The sequence below is a fragment of the Dreissena polymorpha genome, chromosome 14 (genome assembly GCF_020536995.1).
Source record: "Dreissena polymorpha isolate Duluth1 chromosome 14, UMN_Dpol_1.0, whole genome shotgun sequence".
Classification (NCBI taxonomy): domain Eukaryota; kingdom Metazoa; phylum Mollusca; class Bivalvia; order Myida; family Dreissenidae; genus Dreissena; species Dreissena polymorpha.
The window spans coordinates 41,981,763-42,008,375 of NC_068368.1; the positions used below are offsets into that span (position 1 = coordinate 41,981,763).

A 26,613-nucleotide genomic window follows, 5' to 3' on the forward strand; every position below is an offset into this window, starting at 1 on the left:
TGACAATTATAATTATATCATTAAAAAAAAAACTTTGACAAATCAATCATTTGGGTTATAAATAATCAAAATTATAAATCTGTACAGTAACTGTGAAAAGAACTTCAATTCTTGGTAAGGAAATATATAATACGAGATTTATAATTAAATAAATTACTTCCCTTGAAAATAATTGTCTGTAACAAATCTCTACTTTTATTAGCAAATAATTAAAAGCCACTACCGTGACTGTAGATTCACCACTCAAAATGTGCACCTCCATGAGATACACATGCATCACAAATATATAAAGTGGTTATGTTCAATATTGAATAATTTTCTCCCTTTTTAAAGCTTATTACTTTCCTTAAATCTGTATTTTTTACAATAGACCTTAAAGGATGACTTTGACCTTTTACCACAATGTGTTTGTCAGAAACACAATGCCGCCTACTTCGCTGCTTTGATTTATTTAACAAAAATATAAACGTGGGCAGGTCAGATAACTATGTCCATTTAAAGCTTATTACTTCCCTTGACTTTGTTTTTTCAACCCTAGACCTTGAAGGATGATGTTCACCTTGAAATTTTAACACTCAAAATGTGCAGCTCCATGAGATACACATGCATGCCAAATACATGTATCAAGGTGCTATCTTCAATATTTAAAAAGTTCTGGCCAATGTTAAGGTTTTAGCAGGCCGCCTACGGCGGACGGCGGACGATGAGCTGGCTATGACAATAGCTTGGGTTTTCTCTGAAAACAGCCTCGCTAAAAATGCACTGGCCCTTGTAAGCCATGTTTGTCAACCAAACGGAATCATTTTCAAACTCGCCCAAGATACCATTAAGAAAAATCTTCTTACCAAGTTTCATGAAGATCTGGCGGCCATTTTTTTCAAGCAACCATAACCATTTATAACTTGTCCAAGATATCATTGAGACGAATCTGCTTACCAATTTCATGAAAATATGACAATAAATTTGTCCTTTAGAGTGTTAAAAAGGCAAATGCTGACACAGCACCACGACAAAAGGCGATCAAAGCTCACCATAAGCACATTGTGCTCTGGTGATCTAAAAATGCCCTGCCCCCTTGCGGCAATGCTTTCAACAAATGGGAACCATTATAAAACAGGCCCAATATATTATTGGCACAAATCTTCTGATCAAATTTCATGAAAATTGGACAATAAATGTGGCATCTAGAGTATTAACAAGGAAAATGTTGGTGCCGCACAAAGCATGACGGAAGACGGACAAAAGCTGATCACAAAAGCTCACCATGAGCACATTGTGCTCAGGAGAGCTAAAAATTGGATTTAACTCTTAAAAAAAAAGTAGCATATGAACATGCTCAACAAGAGATGTGTTTGTCAGAAACACAATACCCCCTATTGCGCTGCTTTGAAGCCATATATTTGACCTTTCACCTTGGAGGATGACCTTGACCTTTCACTGCTCAAAATGTGTAGCTCCATGAGATATACATGCATGCCAAATATCAAGTTGCTATCTTCAATATTGCAAAAGTTATGAGCAAGGTTAAAGTTTTAACGCCGCTTTGAAGCCATTTATTTTACCTTTGACTTTGAAGGATGACCTCGACCTTTTACAACTAAAAATGTGCAGCTCCATGAGATACACATGCATGCCAAATATCAAGTTGCTATCTTCATTATTGCCAACCTTAGTTTTAGGACAGACACACACATATAAGGACAGACAGACAGACAGACCAAAAACAATATCCACCCAATCATTGGATCCGAGGGCATAAAAAGCTATTTAATACATGTTAAAGATAAAATATATTTCTAATGTTTATATAACACTGAAAACAATGAAACTTGTAATAAGGTAATTTGTAAGTCTGAGGAAAATCAGCACATATCCTGTAAGAATAGTATCATTTTGAGAGCACCTCAAAGGGTTACCTGTACTTTAAGTTGAGGCGTGCTTGGATTTGATTGCCACCAATCATTATCAAAGGTTTCCGTTTCTTTGGAATCACCCTGCAAGATATAATACCTTATCAGTTTTAAGCATATTGCCTTTGGATGAGTTTCACTTTTCATAATCACATTTAATTGCAATTTGACACAGCAGTATACGTTTTTTTAATTCACAGAATGTTAGCCATCGGTTAAAAATATTTAATGCAAAAACCTCACTTTGCTCTTCATGCGCATAAAAAAAGTTTTCACTATGATACCTTATAAAAGTTTTTGTTAGACTGCAGTATTAATCCGATGTATATTCATGTTTGTTTAAAATATACAGTGTAATAAGTGCTTCTTGAGTAATGGCATGTTTTTGTGGACAGACATACATCCAAAACGATGGATAAACAGCAGGAAAACATATAATCTCTTCCTGTGGAACATCGCAAGTCAACCAATAAGATATTTTTATTATTATTATTGAACTGATTTGAATATAAATATGCTGTTACAATTCAAATGTGTCTGAAATTTCTAACAAATAATTATAATTCTAGATCTTAAAAGTGACGAGGACTGTTAATGTTTAATATTTTAACTTAATTTAAATATAGAAAAGATGCTGCCATAAATAAACACAGATGCTATTCAAATCAATACAATATACCCGTACAGCCTGGCTGTACGAAAAGTAAAAACAAAATCCAATTGTTTTAAATGTTCACTTTACCATCTGGTATCAATAACGCAGTTGTTGTATGTGTTCAGATTCTTTAAGTTATGATGACGACTGCAGCATGCCTTTCACTGTCCATTCTTTGATGCGTTACAAAAGCCCATACAAGTTTGTATTATTCATTTACAGGATTTTCTGGCTGTCGGAGTGATTCTTTGGTAAAAAATATCAGACCCACTCTAAATTGGTTGGTCTTGACAAGCTCCTTTATTGACAAACATGACCTGTGAAACCTTGAAATTGATTGCATTTGGGCCAAGTTATTCAAAATCAATCAATTTATGGAACAGTTTTGGTTGAAAATTAATACTTATGAAATTTTCAAAGTTATATGGCTAAAATTGACCTTTTACCCCTATGATTGACCTAGTCCTATGAAGCAGAGAGACTGATCTTACACGTGACATGTCATAACAATGTTTCATATTTGTGCAAAGCATTTCTTAAAATATATCAATAAATGGCAGATTAATGGCTTCGATAGGTATTTTCTAGCTGATGAATGGGCAATTTGAATATTAGATGTTGAAAAGTGTGAACACATGCTAACAAGATTGTGTCTACTACCAAACAGACTAACATTCGTCAATGGTGATTCCAGTATACCTCCATTACTTTATAATTGGAGTTTAATCAATTTTACCTGCCTATAATAATACAAACCTTAGTGGACAGGCCACACGCATATGTGTCTTGCTTTGGACCCTCTGTTGATTGTGGGAACTGAATGTTGGATGAATCTAGAACAAATTTTTTTTTAAAGACATAAACTATGCTTAATGATTTTAGGATTATGTTGAACCAGTGTTTTATTTTAATTAATCGGGAAAAGGGGCCCTTTGGATCGGGAAAAATATGTTGTTTTGACTTAAAGTGGGGAATCGGTGTTCTTGTGTTTTATTTCCTAACAAACATTTAGCATTGAGAATAAAAGTGTTTACAATATTATATATATTAATGTCAAATTTATAGAGCAGGATAGCGAAATAAACAAAATGATAATATAAACAAGAGGGCCAAGATGGCCCTAGTTCGCTCAACTGAAAGGAGTCGGTACATTCAATCTTTACCAAACGTCAAACTTGACCTAGATATTGGCCAGACAAACATCCTGGTCAAGTTTCATCATTATTGAACCAAAACTCTGGCATATGTATTGTAGTGTTTTTGTTTATGTAAGATTTGACCTGGTGACCTATATCAGACCTGTTTACCCTACCGATTGCTTCTCAGTAGTATGGAGGGCGTCTCTCAGTAGTTTTGGGCTGTTGTCAGTAGTTTTAACCTTTTCAATCATTTTGAGCATTAAAACACCATGACTGGGTCACATATCAGTTTAATGGCAAATAAAGCATTAGATGAATTTACTTGCTAATAATTAAATCTGTTAAGTGATTTTTTTTTGCTTTTATTTGTTACAGCCTGTGCCATTTGGATTGGGAAAATTAGCGTGATAAACCATGAAATTGGGAAACATTAAGCATTATAAATATGATTATAAGTAACAGAATTAACAGAATGTTTTTAAGTGCATGTTTGACAGCATTTTTATATTATAAAGTGCTGCTATAAGGTCTTCTTACAATGAAGACAATATTTAGTTAATATCCATCCACATGCATATTAAACTTGCAATAATCTATAGATTCTTAAATGCACCATTTGATCATAAGCTTCTTAAGAGTAGCTATTAATTTAATTCAGTATTTTTTTATAATTAAATATCATAAGGGGAAAACATAAACAAATATTGACAAACACCGTTTAGTGTTCTTGATGTGTTAATGATGTATTAAATGGAGTTAAAATAATATATTTTATTTGTTTAACTTTCAATATCTTGCAATTGACAACCTCAGTTCAATGCTATTTCATTAAACTGTACAGCGTAACAAACATAATAAAGCAGAATATGCATATGAACCTGATTATACACAGATCCACTAACATATAAATCAAATCATGTTTGTCTCTTTCCATTTTCGAACAATACTTATTGTGAGTAGACTGAACACCAATTTTCCAACACTCGTTTCCGTGACGCACATTCACTGTGCAGATTTCTGATATATATTTGTTGTTATTTTTTATCTCAAATGTAGTATTTTGCGTTAATTAACACACGCATTACATTATTCCCTAATGACCATATGATATCCGTTGTTAATTTGAATGGTATTCATTATTTTCGCCGTTAATCGCCATTTCTTGTCTGCTTGCCGCCATCTTGGACGTGTGTAAAAACAGGCGTGCTCAATCCCGATACATCAACTATCGTCAGTATTCTCCGCAATAGAGAGAGAGATGTGTATACTCAATAGCAACGTAAAATCGTCTATATTCGGCTAAATTTGCGAACCAATACGTAAGTCAGTTGTCGTTCGGTGACGACTCGACAAGCTCGATCAGCACTCGTTTCCCGAGAGGCTTGAATTTTAACGTTTCTTTCTACACAAGCACCAAAATGATTATGATTTATAAATTACCCGCAAAGATCAAAATTAGCAAAAGTACGATTAAAAACTGAAATTTGACCATTTTGATCAATGGATCCGTAGTTTTTCAGTACAAATCCGTAGTGCGTAGTTTAGCCAAATAATCTGTAGTAACTACGGCGAATCCGTAGAAGTAAACATATATTTTGCTATATTTTGAGTTGATCCCCCTTACCAAGCATCAAACTTTGCTTACAAAAATAAATATTACGACCAAGATTCATAAAATCTGAAACAAAATTGTGACCTCGAGTGTTTACAAGGATTTTGTATAATATAATGAAAATTTGGACAATCTAAGGGCAATAATTATGGCATTAATTATGTGATATATATAAAACCAATCTTTGTACCAAGTTGTATGATGATTGAGCAAAAAATGTGATTTCTAAAGTGTTCACAAGCTTTTTTTACTATATAAATATTAAAAAAACTGCCCCCCCCCCCCCGGCAGCCATGTTATTCAACTGACCGGAACCATTTTTAAACTCATCTCTCATATCAAGGAAACAAAAATTCTGACCAAATTTCATGAAAATTGGGCCAAAAATGTGACTTCTAGAGTGTATACATGTTTTCACACGGATCTGGACCATTTTCGAACTCGTCCGAGATATCAATAAAACCAATGTTTTGACAAACTTTCATGATGATTGGGCAAAAATTGTGACTTCTAGAGTGTTTACAAGGTTTCTTTATAGCCAAATAAGGAAAACTGCCCTGCCCACTGGCCGCCATGTTTTTCAACGGACCGTAATCACTTTTGAACTCGCCCAATATATCATTAAGGTAAACATTTTGACAAATTTACATTAAGATTGGGCATGAAATGTGACTTCTACAGTGTCTACAAGGTTTTTCCTTTTTTTTTTACCTAGTGACCTAGTTTTTGACCCAGCATGACCCAGTTTCGAACTTGATCAAGATATCATTGGGACAAATCTTCATATGAAGTTTCATGAAGATCAGACATGAAATGTGGCCTCTAGAGTGTTAACAAACCAAATGTGGAGGTCGGACGGACGGAAGACGGACAAAGACCGGTCACAAAGGCTCACCTGAGCAATCAGGCGAGCTAAAAAAAGGTTTTCTTTGGAAACATATAATTTTTGGCAGTCATTTGGAAAATTATACTTTTTGAGTTTGAGATGGAGACCTATATTGAACCTTAAAAACACTGCCAACACAATTTCTATACATGTAGCATGTACACCATGTATATTCACTCTTACATTAAAAGTTTAAAGTTCTTTGACCTATAACTATGGCACTTTTATGCAGGGAGACCAAGTGTTACACACGTTGTCTCCACAGTATGAGCATTTAAGGTATGTTATTTTTCAATGGTGAATGACAAAGTTACAGTCTATGAAAGCTGTTTCCACCCAAATCTATAACTTAACCTCTGTTTGAGACCTTAAACTCTAAGGAAGGAGTCAGGTGTTACAAGCAACATGTTGTCTTATAATGGTGTAAATGGGCTGTCAGTCATTAAAAAATGTCAATATGAATGAAAGCATTATGGTCCAAGTTAGCTCTGATTCACACAGATTCACTCAAGCATTTGGACTGAAACGCCAATTAGCTTTTAGCACAAATAGGAAGCCTTTTTTATTGTTCCTTAGGTTTATTATATCCCAACCTTTCCAAAAGCAAAATTTACTCAAATATAATAAACATTGCAAGAAAACACTTGATCAACTAAAATATCTGGTTTAATAAAATGTTCTCAATGTCAAAGGTATAAAAATATTGTTCAATCAAAAAATAATATCATATTAAAGCTCATTGGGTCATTATCGACCTGAAACTGCCTGAAGTCACCCGGGGTTGACTAGAAGCCGATTCTTGTCACCCTATGGTGACTTCAAGCCGATTCATGTCACGCATGAAGTCACCCCAGGGTGACATGAATCGGCTTCTACTCACCCCCGGGTGACTTCAAGCCATTTCAGGTCGACAATGACCCAATTAGCCATATTTAATGTCATCAAATTACCGGTATTTATATCCTTAATTGGTCACATTTCTGAGAACAGTCAGGAAAAGGAGTGTAATGAATGTTTAACTATTATATTAAGTTACATTACTCTAGCAATAATAATTTTGGAGTTAAAATCACAATGTCCCGTATTTACTTTTTGGCTTAAAACGGCCATTCTGGTGATGTATGAACGAATCTCCCTAGTTCAAATGCCTATCAAAATTTTGATGAAGTTTCATCATTAACCTAAAATACTTTTAGAGCTTAACAACAATATGAAGAAACAAGAGCACCGCATAACGGGTGCGAATGCTCAGCTGCGGGTGCAGTTTTGAATAAATGATAGGTTGTAAAATAATTTTTTTTAGAGGTCACAGTGACCTTTACCTTTGATCTAGTTACCCTTAAATGGGTGTGGCGTGTAGAACTCATCAAGGTGCAGCTACATATAACGTTTCAATGTTGTAGGTGGAAGCACTTTCATTTTAGAACCAATGTTCAAAAGGTAAACAAAATGTTAAGGTTTTAGCACGACGCGGACGGCAGAAGACACGACGAGCTTGCTATGACAATACCTCGAGTTTTCTCCGAAAACAGCCGAGCTAATAAAAAAATAAGCAGTGGGATGGATTGACAAACCAATCTTTAAACTTTCCGTTTTAAAAATGATTTGAGTTTGATAAAAATATATGTAAACCTTTGTTCAAGTTGTCTTCTGAACTTGAAGAGCCATTTGAGTCCGAGTCCCGAAAGTCATCTTCTTCATCCTTTGACTACAAGATTGATAGTCTTAATAACAATTTATTTTTATAAATGCTGCTGGGTGAAAAATTATCTCTCACATTTTTTTTTTGACAATTTAGCTTCACTGTTAACTCTGACAAATATAAGGTATTTTTATTTATGCTATTTTTTAATGTTAATTATCTGGTCAAAGATGGGGAATTCAGTGTAGTTTTTTTTCCACACCTACCCAGAATAATTATTTTTGCAGTTTATACATATACAGAATAGGTTTTCAGGTAAAAATATTGGAAAACTTGACACATTTTTGTAGATAAACAAAGTTCCACGAAAAAGGAAAATATAATTTATTACCTGTTCAACTGTTGGACTAATACTGAACGATGGCGCAAGCAATGTCTGCAAAGGTAGTGAATGCATCTTTCCTTTATCAGACTGCAATAAAAAGATGATACAGTGAATCAAGCTGAATTAAAAAGGGACGCAAAAAGATGCAATACTGAATAAAACTTTTATTTTATTGATTTATTTAGATAAATGTACATAATCAAAGTACAGATACACATATTATGACTTCATTAGCAAACTGCTAATTACATGAAATCCATTTAAACATCAAAAGATCTCTGGCACATACAGAAACAATATGGTCAATAGTTGCCACAACATTATTATAATTTGACTGATTTCAATTAAGCTTGTTAATGTGTTTTTTGGTAAGGTGTCCATCCGAAACATTTTTTGCAAAATCTTTATGTTTTACATAACCTGATGCTTAAAATAGAATATATTACCTGAGGAAATGAGGATTTCAATGCATTATCTCCTGTAGGTGAACATTGGTCTTGTACTTGTAGACCCTGTGTTAATTCAATATTAATTAATGCTCAAGTGTGTGACTAAAATATTTTTTTTAGAAAAAATAAAAGGGATTAAATTCAGTTGCAAACAAATTTGTCACCAGATATATTATGTAGAGCTTTACAGCCATAGAAGGGAACATTGTGACAATGAATAGAAGTGAACATTGTGACAATGAATAAAATAGTTCCTATCATTAAAAATGGTATTGCTTAGTTTAAATGATACAGTTAATGCTGTTAAATGGCATCAATTAGGTTGGAATAGTCTGTATTTTGGCCAACATCACAGACAAAATAATGAGGACTTGTTTGTAGAAGTGATGGACAAAGCGGTTACAATTTTCTGGAGCTGGCGTGAACCATCGCCGGGTTTTTTTCCTTCTGTATAAAGTACCAGTAAATGGTACTTTCCCAATCGAGCAAAAATGCAAATATTTGTATTCCCAAATGGTGTCTGCCAAAATTCCCAAAGCGATGGCCATGTCGTTCCAAAATCAAACTGATCTTGGCCAGTGAACATATCAAGTCAATTATTTGTGTGTAACCTCGCTCTCGATTAAATAGAGTTGTATAACACAGAGCTTTAAATTAATAGAGCGGTATCTGTTTCAGGTGTATTTTTCTATCAATTTATCTTTTTTAACCTGATCATTGTTTTTCTAAAATGATTCATAATAGTTGGTACTACGCAAATAAAACGCAGTCATCATCTTAAATCTGCGTTCCATTGACAAAGTTTAGCTTCACGAAAAAGGCTGAAGGATCTCTTCAGTCTATTGAAGTTGACCATGACCATGTTCCTAGAGAGTTAGTAACACCACAGTGAACAACAACAATCAAAGATTATTGAAATTTTTTAATAAATAAAAGTGCAACACATGGCTTGGAACAGTTGAAAAACATCAGCTTATTGTGTTTGTTCTTTATTAGATGTTGTTCTTTAACCCAACTTAAGTACAAAATGGTCATTTTGGCATGCCTGTAAACAATTATTTAAATGGGTACATATTATGTGCAATTAAGTACCATGCAATAAATAAGACCCAAAATTACTAAGATAACGACGCAAATTTTACAATGTGAGGATTTCACTAGTCGCATTCTCCCAATTTGAGGATTTATTTGCGCTACTTTTTCATTGGACCGATACTGGTACTTTTCCCAATTGGACAAAAAAATCCCTGCACGGATATCACTAGAACTGACCAAGGTTCATGACAATTTGACTATAAATGTGACTCCATAAATTTGAGATTTTTCTTTAATTTGACATGGTGACTTAGTTTTTAAATTCATGTATTTACATACACCCAGTTTCGAACTTAGAAAAGATAACATTTGGACAAAACTTCTCATTACATATCCTGAAGATCGAAAATAAATGTGGGCTCAAAAGTAATACCAATGCAAAAGCAAAACAGACGAAAGCAAATCATAAAAGCTTATCATGAGCATTTTGTTTCCAGGTGAGCTGGAACACTACAAATGCTGACAAAATTTAAATTATCGTAACAAAAACTCAAATATCCCCATACCGGATTCAGACTCTGTATCTGTGAAGACATTCTTTGGGAATGGGCTTGATCAAGCTGCAGTTGATTATCACCTCCAGCCCCTGTCTGTAAAAAGTAAACAAAATGAGCAAAGATTCTTTTATTGTGAAGTGATTTCTTTGCTCTATTCCTTAGAGATTGCTAGTAACTAAGGGTTAATAACAGTAAACAATAACTGATAAACAATTAACGTGAATAGAACAAGATGAGTGATTCCGCAAACTATAATAATCAAGAACTGTGTAATTAAACGTGTATTCTCATTGAATCCCAGCCAGAAAGAGACAGATTCCCGGATTATGTGCTGCAATATTACACACCCGTAATAATCGCTCACGGTTACATTACACCAAACCCATAAATCACAACACTCCTCCCCACTTTAACTTAAAAGTTTCCAGCCAGAGGTGGGGTAGGGTGACTAATAGCCTTTTCATAGTTTGTTGAGCAACAAAGCCCTAACAAATGTCATGAATCTTTCCGGGAAACATATTTTCATTAGTGAACAAAGAAGCCCAACTAATTCGTCTCTGGAGCAACTTTTAGTTGAACAAAGAAGCCAAACAAATTCTTGCTCCCTCCAATGCCCCAATGCTATTTGTTGGACAATGAAGCCCATATAAATGCTCCTGCATTAGCTGAATAATTTTCCTCTCATTGAGCAAAGAAGCCCTAAAACAGAGAAAATTAACAGCATTTGATATTGTGCCTACACAAAGTGCATCTGTACTTGTCTATGTCCAGTGCGTCAGTCGGTGAAACATTCACACAAGAAACATGATACCAGGTGACCCGATGAAGGAATGACATGATGGAGTTCAATAACCGTCGCTTTAGGGATCTCCGGAATAACCAATTCCTAATCACCTGAGCCCTCCTTCGACTTGAACGCGTACACCAGTCTAAAACATTCGTTGTTGATCCAGAAAACTTCACCTCTGGACTTGCAATCAACAACTGCCCTCCATCTTCCTCTTGAGCCTTTTCCAACTCTTCTTAGGAGAAACCCCAGCACTGCGACTTGCCACTGTCTGTTACATCTGACACAAACACATTACATGCTCCAGCGTCTTCACAAACGAGTGAACCACTTAAAATAGGGTCCATTTTTCAATGGACCCTCCACTTTGACAGTATACACTCTGTTGTAATCCAGTTGTCCGGGGCAAGTAAGCCCTCTATTCCAACTGGTATCACCATGACCTAGAGTATGGCAGACCGAACAAGAAAGCCCTTTTGTCTGACCAGACTACGCTGATGGTCCCGTTGCCTGTTTCCCACCAGGATCCCAGACAAAGATGACATCCATAGATAATGGACATCTACTGCCATCAGCGAGTAAAGGAAACCCACCTGATGCATCCTTGGACTCCGGGAGTAAAGGAAACCCTCCAGAGGAACGGTCCAACTCAGGGAGTAAGGTAAACCCACCTGATTGCAGCCTATCGCCACTTTGAATGTTCCCTGACAGAGTATACCAACAATCCTCCACAATGGGTAGTGGAAAGGTATCCTTCACAGTCACATTGTTCAACGCACAACGGTCAATACACCAGCGGTCTGTACCCTCGCGCTTCCTTATCAGAACTGGTTCTGACACCCATTCACTTGTCGACTCTGTTACAACACCAGCATCTAGTATTCTTTCCAGGTGCTCTTCTTCCCCAGCCAAGCAAGCAGGAGTCCTTCGAATCCTGGGCTTAACTGGTTTGGCACTTCCTGTGTAAATTGAGTGTTCAATGTCAGAAAAATTTCCAAGGTAATGCTCATCCTGGGTACAATCATCCTGAAAATCACAATGTTCGTCATTCATACCAACAATTGACTGTAAATACTCTTCCTGTAAAGTGATAGCTATCTCCACATTTTTGCTGTCAAACTGGTAACGACGCAATTCACCTTCACTGATTGTAGAACATATTACATCAGTAGCCTGTTCACAACTATAACCATCTTTCTTTGAAAGCTTCTGTTTGACATCCAGAACTGGACTTAAAATCTCAGGAACTAAATTCACTTGAGGAGAGCAATAAGCCACTTCTTCAAGAGATTCTTCCTTATTATTGTCCACCAGAACTTCAATAGAAATCTCAGGGCCCGAATGCACTTGAGGAGAGCAATAAGCCCCTTCTTCAAGACATTTTTCCTTATTATTTCTAATCAACACTGGAGAAGAGAAACCCACATCCGGAACTAGATAAGAGAACTCAGGAACCGAATGCACTTGAGGAGGACTATAAGCCCCTACCTCAAGACATTCTTCCTTATGATTGCCAATCACCTCTGGAGAAGGGCCACACACATCCGGAACTGGATTAGAAAACTCAGGAACCAAATGCACTTGAGGAGGACTATAAGCCCCTACCTCAAGACATTCTTCCTTATTCTTGCTCGACACTAGAGAAACCCTACAAACAGAGAATACGCTGGTGTGTTGACCCTTTACTTTCTTGGGCGGACTGGTTCGACCAATGTCATCTGCTCTTCTTGAGTTTAAAGGACTCTGGCCTTTTCCTGACTCTCGCCCCTTCTTTATCTTAACGTCTTGTTGCGTTTGACAATCCTTCCGAAAATGGCCAACCTCACCGCATTTGTAACACCTTTTGTCTGACCCAGGTCGACTTGGCTGCGAACATGTCAGCACTGTTGATGTTAAACATTCGACCATCCTCTCCAGTCGTTGTAACCTGTCTTCTTCCCCTGACACTGCCTTCACTGCATACGAATCGGACATTCCGGTACCATCCACCGCCTGTGTAACATATTGATGATGTCGTACAAGGTCAATGGCCTTTTTCATCGAATGAGGACGCCCAAAGCAAGCATGCTTCCCTGCCTCCTTGTCCACACAGCCCTGGCAAAACTTTGAAATGGCCTCCTGCATGCTATGCTTTTCTGGCAGTTTTCGGAAAGCTGGTATTGCCAAGGTCAGCACTCTGTCAGCCCAATCCTCCAAGGACTCTCCGGCATTCTGTGTGGCCTGCTGGAACTTGACTCTGGCAGTTTCCGACAGCTCTTTGGCACCAAAACGAGCCTCCATTTTCCTCATGATTTCGGAAAAGGAAAACATATCACCCATCTGTGTCGTGATAGTGAAGAAATCCAGTGCCTTTCCTTCAAGACACCAATTTAGGTAGTCTCTACACTCACTATCAGTCCATGAGTTGACACTTTTGTAACTGTCAAACTTTTGTTTAAAAGAAAGCCAACTAGACTTTCCATCAAATCTTAAGTTCTTAGGGAGTTTCGCTGGATTACCCCTCTTTTCTTCTCTTCTCCTGCGTGTCCTATACTCTCTCTCAGAGTCTGAGTCACTGTCCGTGTAATAAAACTTGGACCTGCGTTTGTGGCTACTCCGATGATCAGAGCGACGTCCTGAGTGATCCCTATCACTATCATTGTCTCGCGACCTTTGTCTACGTCTTCCACCGGACGACCTTCTCCGGTGCTCTTCTGGTGAGCGATCATCCGAACTACTTCTCCTCCTGTAATACTCTTTCTTTTCCTCACGTCTTCTGGACGGAGACCGATGCGACCTTCTTGGGGAATAGCCTCTGTCACTAGAGTTATGACGCCTTTCTTTACTGCCACGGCGCTCACCTCTATCTCTTGAACGGCGCTCGCGTCTTTCTTTATGCCTGACACTGTGATGAGTCGTATCAGACTCATATCGCCTTTTTTCATGGTACTCCCTGTCTTCTTTATCAAGTCGGGTCACATCTTTCTGAACTTTAGTGACAACGCTTATACCAGGACCTGGCTTCGTGTTGACAGATGGGTGTTTATTGTTCTTACTAACAGGAGGATCCGGTAGGCTATCTGCTAGCTCCAGATTACCTTGCAGGGCATTTTTGAGGACCTTCGGCTTTACGGACAGCTGAGTCGCGAATAAACTCTCAAGTTCCGTATTTTTCTCTTTCTTAAGAGATCCAACTTCTGCAGAACTGATCAATTTCTGGACGGGATGGGGCAATTGGAAGCCCGCAATCCCTTTCTCTTTCGTAGAAGATCCAACTTCTGCTAAACTCATCAGTTCCTGGACGGGATGGGGCAACTGGAAGCCCACAATCCCTTTCTCTTTCTTAGGAGATACAACTTCTGCTAAACTCATCAGTTTCTGGACGGGATGGGGCAATGTGAAGCCCGCAATCCCTTCCTTGCCATTTTGTTGTTCATCTCCTTTGTGGACAAGATGGGGCAACTGGAAACCCGCAATCCCTTGCTTGCCGTCTTGTTGTTCCCCTTCAGATACAACATTATCATCCGCCATGTCTTCCTTGCTGAAATCAATCTGACCGAATAAGTCAGAAGTTTCATCATCCAATATCTCGCTCAACATATGCATGTCGAGGTAACCATGCTTTTTCCGTTTCCTCACAATGTCGCGTGCCTGCTTTTCAGACACTCCAGGTAAAGCCATTAACTCTTCCACATCCGCAAAATTTATGCGCACTGACATTTTAGAACTTTCACAGTATTGAATAAGATTAATAAAACAATCCTCAATCACACTCAATACCCTTTAATCCTTTTAAATATTTTTATTCAAATGACACAAACAGTAAACAATATCTATGACCTTGATGGCCCACCATACAAATATACATGCACACAATCTATATGACCACTATAACCCACCTTAAATTCCCCAAAAAATGTACCCCATAGAGTTGCTTACATGAATTTTAGTCACTAAAAGTCCACCATAGAAAACAGTGCAAATGTCAACATAAATGACAAATAGTCAACAATATCTATGACATTAATGGCCTACTATACAAAGGTGAATGTACAAAGTACTTATGACCACTTTAGCCCACCTTAAATGCCCCTAAAGGTACCCCAAAGAATTGTTTACATGAATTTTAGTCACTAAAAGCCCACCATAGAAAACAGTGCAAATGTCAACAAACACAGGCTAACAATTAGAGCAAGTTAACAGATGTACCTGAAAAATTAAATTCCAATAACCATGCAATTAAATTAACAAATTGATAATAAGCATGCACATTAAAGCTTGAAAGCGAGATAAATCACGCCAACAGAACCAGTAATGCAGGTTTGTCTTACCCCAAACCAACAATTACTTAACAAGGGCGTTTAGACCCTTCCTGTGCATTAATGTACCAAATACACAGAAATCCCTGATTGCAAAACCGCAAACAGAACAGGTAAACAATAACCAGTCTTACCTACAACAGCGCCTGAAAATCATATCAATGAGCACAACACGCTGATGCGCTCCAGTGAAATGAATGTCACTGTCCGTCCGGCAATGTCCGTCCCTTTTCCGTCCGTCAAAGACAAGTACAGATGCTGTCCGACGAACAAATCCAATATTACACTCAAAATGTTTTAATTAATGAGAAATAATATTAACCGCACCCGTAAAATTAAGGATTTGACTTTGCTATGAAAAATACCCCAAATTTACTGTATGCTAACCCACTGTAAGTATTCACTTAATAACCCTCTTTCTCCCCAATCGATGTGTTAAAGTCTTGACACACCCCAAAATTAGAAATCACCTGACCCGTAACCTGTGCAAATTCCACACCCTTACCCGTCAGTAACCTGTGATCCCAATTTTATCTAATCCAAGAGCCTTAAACCCACACTGAATGGTTCAATCTATACCTTACAGTGAAACCCAAACAAACTTTGCAAACCTTTCTGTTGAGATGCTGCCGTCTTCAATCTCTACCAGAATCTGCCTGCGTCCCCTGGATGTCGTCAAGTTATTGGACAAGGAAGCCCACAATAACAAGCACACAAATGTCGAGCAAGGAAGCCCTGAACACAAGTCACAGATGTCGAGCAAAGAAGCCCTGAACACCAGCACTTTCACAGATTGCAAAGTTCGTTTGCCGGCTAAATACACTAGCCGCAAGATCCTGAACTCAATGAGAAATGTCCTAACTTTTGAAAATTAACACGAATTTCTTCTTTGAATTTGTTTTTCTTTTTCCTCGTCGCCAATGAAGTGATTTCTTTGCTCTATTCCTTAGAGATTGCTAGTAACTAAGGGTTAATAACAGTAAACAATAACTGATAAACAATTAACGTGAATAGAACAAGATGAGTGATTCCGCAAACTATAATAATCAAGAACTGTGTAATTAAACGTGTATTCTCATTGAATCCCAGCCAGAAAGAGACAGATTCCCTGATTATGTGCTGCAATATTACACACCCGTAATAATCGCTCACGGTTACATTACACCAAACCCATAAATCACAACAATTGGTTATATTTGAAAAAAAAACACAGAACATAATTAAAATCAAGTACCATGCATAGCGCGCGGTTTTTTACCTTCAAATTTCAAAATAAAAATTCAGTGCGCGTAATTCATTGACACAACGCTTTCCTGGTTGCTAAATTGCTAAAAAAAAACATTTCGTAATCGTAAATCTTCACAATTGCCGCCATTTTTGTTTTTGCAGAAAACTACACCCTATAATGTTATAGACTGAAAGGGCCGTTGTCGAAACAACATATAGCGGGAAAAGTTAGGAATGAACGGGGTAGTAACAGTTTTGACAAAAATTAAAAGATGAAAAAAAAGTCTTTGTTGGTGTTTTCACACTTCTTCATTGATTGTTCATTAAAAAAAATCGAGGTATATCGATCCCCGTGCGTCGCGGTATTGTTTGTTAAAGTTTTTGTTGTCATGAAAACTCGTTGATTTACAACGCAAAACGTCTTATTTGAACTGAGGCTAATTATTTCAATCATATTTTTCAACTTCGCTTTTGCTTTATTTTGATAATTTAATCCAAAGTTTAATGTTAGCAATTCCGAAAATTTGCACTCTATGTGAATTGACAGTTTGACGTCATCAAAGGAAAGCCGCTTCCTGTCTGAAGCAATAAAGCGACAAGTTTCTCGCCGACAAAATTGGCTTCCTTTGTCTAGCAATCAACATGCCGAACCAATTGTGTGTTTGTTCCTCAATGGCAATCGTCCAATTAAATAATAGCACGTGCAAAGCTCCGCCTTCGAACCTTTTGAAGAGAACGGAGGTGGAGTTCAACGGTTAATTGAGCAAGTGTTTTACGTAGGTTGAGTTCCGATTTGCCGAAATTACTCGGCCCTAAGCATTGAAACGACGAATACGTTTATCAATGATTTTCCGATCTCTGCATAAATATGCTACTGTGCGAGTATACTACGTAGGTTACAAACCAACAATAGAGATATAGACTCGTTTTATTTTCTTTCAATAGAGACAAACAAATGATATTTGTCAAATGGCTTTACGCCGATAACGCCAACTGTATGGAATTGAGCGTTCGGGTGTATTGTTTGTCTCACTATAATATCAACTAGACGCAGTGAAGGCGCGAAATACCGGGTCAAACTGGATTTAATGGGGAGCATCTCTTAATGGGGAAATATTTAAGTCGATGAAAAATAAAATGGGATCCACGGACGATTTGCGTAAAATTGGACATTGCGATGTTGCGGGTCTGCAGAAGAAGATGTCATACGATGTTGTGAGCGGCAGGTAATGAAAATGTTACACTGTTCAAATGTGAGTAATAGGTAATGGTGGTTCGAATTTAACGCGCAGGGGTCTTGAAAAAACACGCGCAGTGCGCAGCAATAAGGACATATCGGTGTTCACGAGAGAATAATCTTAAAAATTATCAAAAAATATAGTGCTATGCAACCCATGCTCCTGATCGTATAAACGCTCCCTACTTTAAAACAAAAAATTAAGCGCCCGAAAAACTCAGATTAAATGATTGCGCAATATAGGAATGGCAGCCATTTTGGGCCAAATTTTCGGGTTTTTGGTCTTGAATTCTTTTTTTTCTCCATTTTGGCTTTAAAAAATCGCATGCGCGTTATACATGGTAGCGCGTTATACGTGGTAAAATACGGTACTTGCAGACAAAATAGGAATACTGCTGTGATATTATCTATCTATCTAATGGGATATTGATTTGGCTTCAATAGAAAAGAAACAAAGCATACACATGTATAAAATGTGTATGTCTATATTAGTTAAACTTAAATTGATTGACCATCGATAAAAGATATTATAATATATGTATGTATATATATATATCCTTGTAAAACTAAAAATTAAATATGTAATTGTTTCTATTACATCATTTAGGACTTTTATTTTCAGACAAAGTAGAGTGAAGCTTAAAACAGTATCCAATTGTAACAGTCAATTTTGGGAAAATCAACCTTATAATTATTTTCTGTGTTGGCCAATGTCATAATTGGTATAAAATGTATATTGAACTGGAAGTTTTCTTTATTTTAAATGATAACATTTGCTTGGTCAGCCATAATTGTCACAATCAAGTGGTCTTTTTACACTGTAGTTTTCTCACTGACTATGGGTTTGTTCTGAGAATGAGCCACACAAAGTATCATTGGGGAGATGAGTTGTCAATTTTATGTTTATCAGTCTTTCATAATCCAGTATACCTGTAAAAAGGGAATTTGTAACTAATAATCACACAATATACACAATTAAAATTGTATGCATTTAGATTTATTTAGAACTGCACATTAATCATTTTCCAAAAATATGTAGCAACATTACATTATATAATGCTGCAATACTAAAGTAATTTACTAATTAAAGGTCGCTGATGTGTAATGGATGTGGTGTCCACCTAATGATCTGGAGGTCACTGGTTTGATCCCCAGTGTGGGAGCATTCTTTAGAAATCTCCAAGAGACACCCTAGTACTGGTTCTAGGCCCAGGAAACGAACTCAAGAGCATTTCACATACATGTACGTATTTAGTACTTTAAATTTAATCGAACTAAAAAAGGGTTAAAACTAACAACTGAAACCCTTATTAATACATTTTATTTTGAATCAAGCAAATGTGCAAATTCATTAAAAATAATGAGTAAAATTTAAAAATTCTACTTTAAAGTAATCATGATAATTTAGATCATTTTCAGAATATTTAATGATGATAATGATACAATTATATATTCCCTAAATGATAAAAATAAAACATGTAATGTTAATTTATGAAAAAAAAACGTTTTAATGTTATCAATATCATGGTAATTACAACTAGATACAGGCAATTAGATCAGAAACGTGCATTAATTATATTAACCCATTCATGCCTAGCGTCCTGAAAAAAAGGACATTGCAAACAGCGTAGACCTGGGTCTGCGCTGTTTGCTTAAAGAAATTTCTGTAAGAAATATTCTAAATATAGAAATAAATATACCAGACACCCCTACTTTTGGAAATAAATTGATCCAATTTAGAAGGATGGGAGAGTCCACTGGGCATAAATGGGTTAATGAACAACCCAGACATTTGTAGTGATTTATGGTCACTATTTGATAAACGTTCTATACATGACCTGTCATAAAAGGTATTTTTTAGCCAGTACTTCAATCGGCAATGATAGTCTGTATTGCATACATATTCCAACGTCTATTATCGATTCGCTTCCTCAAACTGAACAAATATTTAATGTTTACATCGCGAAACGTAATGCATCCAGTTTCACTTTCGGTTTGGTTGGTTTTGTAAACACCGTAATTTCATCTTAAAAATTGGATGGTAGGGTGATTAAATAATAATGGAAAAGTAAATCACTTGGATAATAGGTCAAAATGCAACACAAATGAACGTTAATAGTGCTCTTAATATCAAAGTTTCGGTAAAAAGTTTGGCGCTAGTTCAACGCGCATGTATACAGCCTCATAACAATAGACTGACAACCTTTTGGGTAGTAAAGTAGTAATACAAGGCAATATGGCGACCGTTAGCCACGAGGCCTATCTTACGGAGGAATCCGAGATAGCCGATGTATCACGATTGGTAGGGCTGTACTCTCTAAAAAAATATCATAGTTGACAGGAAGGCATGTTTGACACTTTTTACCATTATTGGGGTGTGATCTTGCGGAGATAATGGTAGGGCATGAATAGGTGTTCACAACTGAATCCCTGAAATATGATACACTTGAAGACTAAAGTAAACCATTGCAGTAGAAAAGGTTACATTTCACTAAGAAACGGCCGAAAAAAAAAGTTGCAAAAACAGTCGATTTTGATTTGTGTCAAGTTCTTTCTTGCTTTGTACATGACATATCTTTTTTATTGCATAAATCGATTCCGCTTAGAATGGCCTTTAAGAAAAGGTATGGTTATGGGGGTCTCTATGTGCAAAATGTTGCATTTATTTTCGCTCAAAGTTGTCGCTTTTACATTGAATTATATAGGGAAACTATTTGGTGTATTATGACCTAAACGCAAAACCAGGCCTAGTCACAAAGGAGCTGTATTTACAGAAAATCATCATTTTTTTAGTGGGATATGACGCGTTTTGGCAAATTTCACGGAATAAATGCGTTTGTTTCGCGAATTTAAGGAGCATCGTGAGTTTTTAAGAAAAAAATACGTTTTCAGAAGAAAATAAGAAAAAAAACGTACAAAAACTCGTCTTGAGCATCTCAAATCGCAACAATTTGTGCTGAAAGAGCTCATGAACACGTTTTAATAGTTGTTTACTTCTTTTTCTACATAGCTTGTAACAATATTCCAGTATTTTGACCGATTGTAATTATTTAGGGTAATCGTTTTGCGCCTGAACGCCCGTTATAAATCAAAGCTCCGAACGCGAAAGCCACATGGCTTATCAGGCGTTATAATAAAATGCATTTTCAAGCATTTCTACGTGAAAGATCGGTCTGAAAATTGGCATGCACATAGAAAATAGGTTTATAAGTATCGAGAAGTGCTTATTTTTCGCGATGTTAACAGTCAACGTTGTCTTATAGAAGGGGCGTAATTCGGTGAAGTTTTTCACGGTATGACTCATTGTGTACACACCGGTCTTAGCGACAATAGCGTAGTGACGTCACCATCTATGTATAGAATGCGGTATGACTCAATCTCCACGCAGAGTTGTCGTTCCTTGCTATCACATACAATGTAATGTGACCGTCGTGCAAGAGATTGGGTATGACTAGATACCAAACAAGGGTGTGTATAAAACGCGGATTTTAGCGCAGACTGCAAATTGCAGACTGCGTTATCGGGCCATAAAACGCAGACAATATAGACATCGTTGCAGACAATATAGATATCGTTGGAAAACGCAGACAATATAGAAATAGAAGGAATACGGAGCCAACATAGCTTATATGCTACATTGAACTAATTAAAGACTTGTAATGTTTTTGCATTTAGTTGAAATAAGAAATTTAGGAACCTAGAACTATTTAAAACGTAATATCAAACAATTTTAATTGAATCTTGATACCGGGAGGTTTATTGCACAAAATATGTATACGATCTATAAATATTTTTTTTATAAAGTTGTATGTAAAAATATTTAATGAATGTATATACACATTTTATTGCTTGCAACTTATGTAAATAATTTGAAATTCTACTTTAAATTAAGTGCGATGGTGATCCATATTTGTTTTAAATAATGAAATATAAAAGCAGTATACGTGTTGAACTCATTAAAGAATACGCAGCTTTTAGCGCAGCCAATATATATAAAGAAGGAAAACAAATTAGGTCAATGTTTCGCGACGATGCGCATTATTTAATTCAAATAATGAAATATAAAGCATTTTAGGCGTTGAAGTCATGAAATTGTATGTCGAATTTATTTATATTAATTTAGGAACCTAGATGTTCTTATCAAGATGAAGACATAATAATTTGTTTTCATGAGCACACATGAGTAATTTAAATTGTATAAACATAATTATATAAAATGTATGTATGTATGTTTAATGTATGCATAGATTAAACGTATTGTTGTTTTCAACGCAGCCAATATAGACATCACTGCAAATTGCAGGCTGCCTTATCGGGCATAAAACGCAGCCAATGTAGATATCGTTTGAAAACGCATACAATATAGAAATAGAAGGAAAACGCAGACAATATAGAAATAGAAGGAAAACGCAGACAATATAGAAATAGAAGGAATACGCAGCCAATATAGAAATAGAAGGCAAACACGTGTGAAATTCGAGAATGACTGTATCAATAATTCGAAGGTTTTAATTAACATTATATGTATGAAAGTGTTTAAGGTCCATACAATTTTAAAACCTTGAACCTAATATATTTTAAAACGGAATATCAAACAAGTTGAAGTTAATCTTGATACCGAGAGGTTTATTGCACACAAATGTACACGATTTCTAATAAAAGAATATAAAGTTGTATTTAAATATATTTTATGAATGAAATACACATTTTAGTGCTTTCAAATTATTTAAATAATTTTAATTCTACTTTAAATTAAATGCGTAAGTAGGAAGGCAGCTGACAGCGCAGCCGAGAGAGAGAGAGAGAGAGAGAGAGAGAGAGAGAGAGAGAGAGAGGAGGAGAAGAGAGAGAGAGAGGAGAGAGAGGGAAGAGAGAGGAGGGAGAGGGAGAGCGATGAGAGAGAGAGAGATAGAGAGAGAGAGAGAGAGAGAGAGAGAGAGGAGAGAGAGAGAGAGTGAGAGAGCGAGAGAGAGATAGAGAGACAGAGACAGAGACAGAGAGAGAGAGAGAGAGGAGAGAGGAGCTTTTAGCGCAGCCAATATAGATATAGAAGGAAAACAGATTAGGTCAAGGTTTCGCGAGGGTGGTCATTATTTATATTAAATGATGAAATATAAAAGCATTATACGTGTCCAACTCATTAAAGAATTGGATTGTACATTGTTTTGTGTTATCATCCATAAATTAATCCTCATCCTAGGAAAGAAATAAGCCATCATATTTTTGACACGTAACTTAGTTTTATTCGCGTTTGAAAAAGGTGCGAAATCTGTCAACTTAATATACAAATGTAATGAATGTGACACCAGACTGCCATTGCTGTTCTTAGCGGAAATCCATGTTGGGTGGAAAGTGTCGACCCTGATTAGCCTGTGCGGACTGCACAGTACAGAGAAATGCATTTCTTATAATATTCTTGTGATTATATTGGCTAGTGTTTTGGTGATTGCTTTTTTGTTGTTTCACTATCATTGTTGTTGCTGTGCAGTCCGCACAGGCTAATTTGGGACGACACTTTCCGCTTGTGTGGTATAATCTGTTTATAAGAAGTTTCTTCTTGCGGTAAAACCAGTTTGGGCGGAGAGTGTCGACTCTGATTAGCATGTGCGGACTGTACAGTACTAAGAAATTGCAGTGTTTATATTGTAATTATATTGGCGAGTGTTTTTGTTGATTGCTATTTTTTTGTTTCACTATTATTGTTGTTGCTGTGCAGTCCACACAGGCTACTGTGGGATGACACTTTCCGCTGCACAGGCTAATCTGGGACGATCAATCGGGATTGCAGTGAATCGAATTGATATTGGCCGTATTGGTGTCGAAATCGAATCGGCGGCGTGTAACCGGTTTTTCTATGCATCGAACCGAATCGTTACAGCTCTAGACCCTGAAACCTCATCAAAAGGTAGAGGTCCATGCAAGGTACCTACATGCCAAATATGTAAGAGATCGGTAAAATATTGAAATATTGAAGGCGCTATGAGAATCTTTAGCAAACGTTTGACGGAAAAAATATATTATTAGCCTTGGTGACCTTGACCCGGTGACCTCAAACCTCATCAAAAGGTAAGGATCCATGCAAGGTACCTTCATGCCAAATATGTAAGAGATCTATATATCGAAGGCGCTATGAGAAACTGTAACAAAAGTGTGACGGATTTTTTTTTTATTGGCCTCGGTGACCTTTACCTTGACCCCAGTGACCTCAAACCTCATCAAAAGGTAGAGGTCCATGCAAGGAATCTACATGCCAAATATGTAAGAGATCGGTAAAATATTGAAGGCACTATGAGAATCTGTAGCAAAAGTTTGACGGAAACAAGAGCTGTCTCCATCGGAAGACATATGCCCCCAAAAAACGCTTTTTCGAAACCTAAACCCAGATTTTGAAACCTAAACGCGGACCCTAAGTTCAAGTTCAAGGTCAAAGGGGTCAAAATTTGTGTGCGTATGGAAAGGCCTAGTCCATATACACATGCATACCAAATATGAAGGTTACATCTGAAGCGACATAGAAGTTATGAGCATTTTTCAAAACCTAAACTCAAAAGTGCGACGGACAGACAGACGGATGGACAGTGCGACTGCTATATGCCACCCTAACGGGGGCATAAAAAAAGTTAAGTTATTATATTGGACAATAACAATCCAACATGCACAACTTCGTAACATAAGGAAAAAAACTGAATTTTTCTATGATTCAAGGGCCGTAACTCAGGAGTGTCTTAGTCAATTTGGCTGATTATCGAAGTTGACCAAGATCTTATGACCTTACACATTTTCATGAAGTGTGGCGGAGATCCAATTTGCTCGAGTAATTGATAGGAAACGAGAAAAACGCAATTTTTTGATGATTCAAGGGCCGTAACTCAGAAGTGTCTGGGTCAATTTGGCCGATTATTGAACTTGACCAAGATGTTATTGTTTAACACATTTTTATGAAGTGTGGCGAAGATCCTATGACATTTGCTCGAGTTATTGAGCGGAAACAAGAAAAAACCCAATTTTACAATGATTCAAGGGCCGTAACTCAGGAGTGTCTAGGTCAATTTGGCCGATTATCGAACCTGACCTAGATGTAATTGCCTTACACATTTTCATGAAGTTTGGTGAAGATCCAATGACATTTGCTCGAGTTATTGAGCGGAAAAGAGAAAAAAAACAATTTCACGATGATTCAAGGACCGTAACTCAGGTGTGTCTGGGTCAATTTGGTCGATTATCAAACTTGTCCTAAATGTTATTGCCTTACACATTTTCTTGAAGTTTGGCGAAGATCTGATGACAATTGCTCAAGTTATTGAGCGGAAACAAGAAAAAAAAACAATTGAACGATGATTCAAGGGCCATAACTCAAGAGTGTGTAGCTCAATTTGGCTGATTATCGAACTTGACCTAGATGTTATTGCCTAACACATTGTCATGAAGTTTGGTGAAGATCTGATGACAATTGCTTGACTTATTGAGCGGAAACTAATCCGGACGGACTAACTGACTAACTGACTGACTGACTGACTGACTGACTGACTGACTAACGGACAGTGCGATTTTAATATGATACAAATCTATTATTAGCCTCAGTGACCTTGACCCCAGTGACCTCAAACCTCATCAAAAGGTAGAGGTCCATGCAAGGTACCTACATGCCAAATATGTAAGAGATCGGTAAAATATTGAAGGCGCTATTAGAATCTGTAACAAAAGTGTGACGGAAGTAAGGACAAACTGGCAACTTTATAAAAACAGCATGAAAGCTATCAAGATATGGGTCAGCTAGCTGCGTGGAAGGGCCATGTACTGAGGATTGTGTGGTTCAGTTCACAGCTGGCCAAGAAAGATTTGTGGGGAATTTTTAATACAATATTTGTACAGCCTTTTTTCCCGTATCTCTTATTCAAGAAGGACAGTTGTCACTTATTAGCTTAAGTATGTGCACTTGATACATGTTATGGTTAACAATGCCATCTTGATGGACAATTATGTGGTTTCGAAAGGAAAAAGTGTAAACTTTAAAAGGGCATTTATGCTACATATAATATATATTTAGTCCCTATGTTATGTTAGACTCTTAATTTAAAAAAATGTATTTTTGGATTTTTCACTGTGCCACAGGCATTTTCTGCAACCATTCCCGGGCAATTCTTATAAATATTTGAACATGAATTCCTTAGTCATTTGGTAATATTACATTAATTATTGTTTAAGATGTTCCATGTTGTTTTTTTTGGGCAAATTTTGGGCTGAAATTTTCCTCTATTCTCAATCTCAAAAAGAATATATTTTTCCGAAATGACTGCGAAAAAACTCCCAACTGAAGGTCCCCCCTCAAACAAAAAATTAATTAATAAATAAAGAAATTTAAACATTTTGTTTATTTCACATGAATTTCTATGAGTTTAACTTAGTAAATATAGTACTGAACACATTTTTATCTCATTTTTATTTTTTAAGCATGACAAAAAACATCAATATCCAAATTTTTGTCAAAACAACGCGATACTGTGATCCAAACACAGGCACAAGTTGATACCCCCACCCATTTTTATGTATTTGATTGTATGAGATGTGTAATTACAATGTGAATGACTCTCCAACCAAATTATGTCATTTTGCAATGTATTTTCGTGGTAGCCAGATCGATTCTAGGAAATGTTTTTGCAAGTTTGCTGGTTGATGACTGCCTATCAGAAGACTGCGAACAGGCATTGATTTATAAATTTAGTATGAAGTCCCTACAGACGCCATATGTTGTAATATATGGCAAATAATTATAACAAAAATGTTATCCCTGGAT

The 26,613-nt window shown here is 36.6% G+C and overlaps 1 protein-coding gene across 6 annotated transcripts in view; it reads right to left on the bottom strand.

Moving 5' to 3' along the window:
- Positions 1-16,726, bottom strand: part of LOC127858457 (uncharacterized) — a 41,303-nt gene extending 24,577 nt beyond the window's left edge. For 5 of the 6 annotated variants that reach the window (XR_008038940.1, XM_052395637.1, XM_052395638.1 and 2 more), the window contains exons 1-7: positions 15,967-16,459; positions 10,280-10,363; positions 8,676-8,741; positions 8,236-8,316; positions 7,835-7,910; positions 3,322-3,398; positions 1,917-1,994 (exon numbers count right to left, since the gene is read on the bottom strand). Coding sequence is in view for 5 of the 6 variants with exons in the window: in XM_052395637.1 (XP_052251597.1) it covers positions 1,917-1,994; positions 3,322-3,398; positions 7,835-7,910; positions 8,236-8,316; positions 8,676-8,741; positions 10,280-10,309 (408 nt within the window). In the remaining variant the exon portion in view is untranslated. Of the gene's footprint in view, positions 1-1,916; positions 1,995-3,321; positions 3,399-7,834; positions 7,911-8,235; positions 8,317-8,675; positions 8,742-10,279; positions 10,364-15,966; positions 16,460-16,613 lie in introns of those variants that run through there. The other variant, XM_052395635.1, reaches the window with a different exon arrangement.
- Between the last annotated feature and the right edge of the window lie 9,887 nt (positions 16,727-26,613).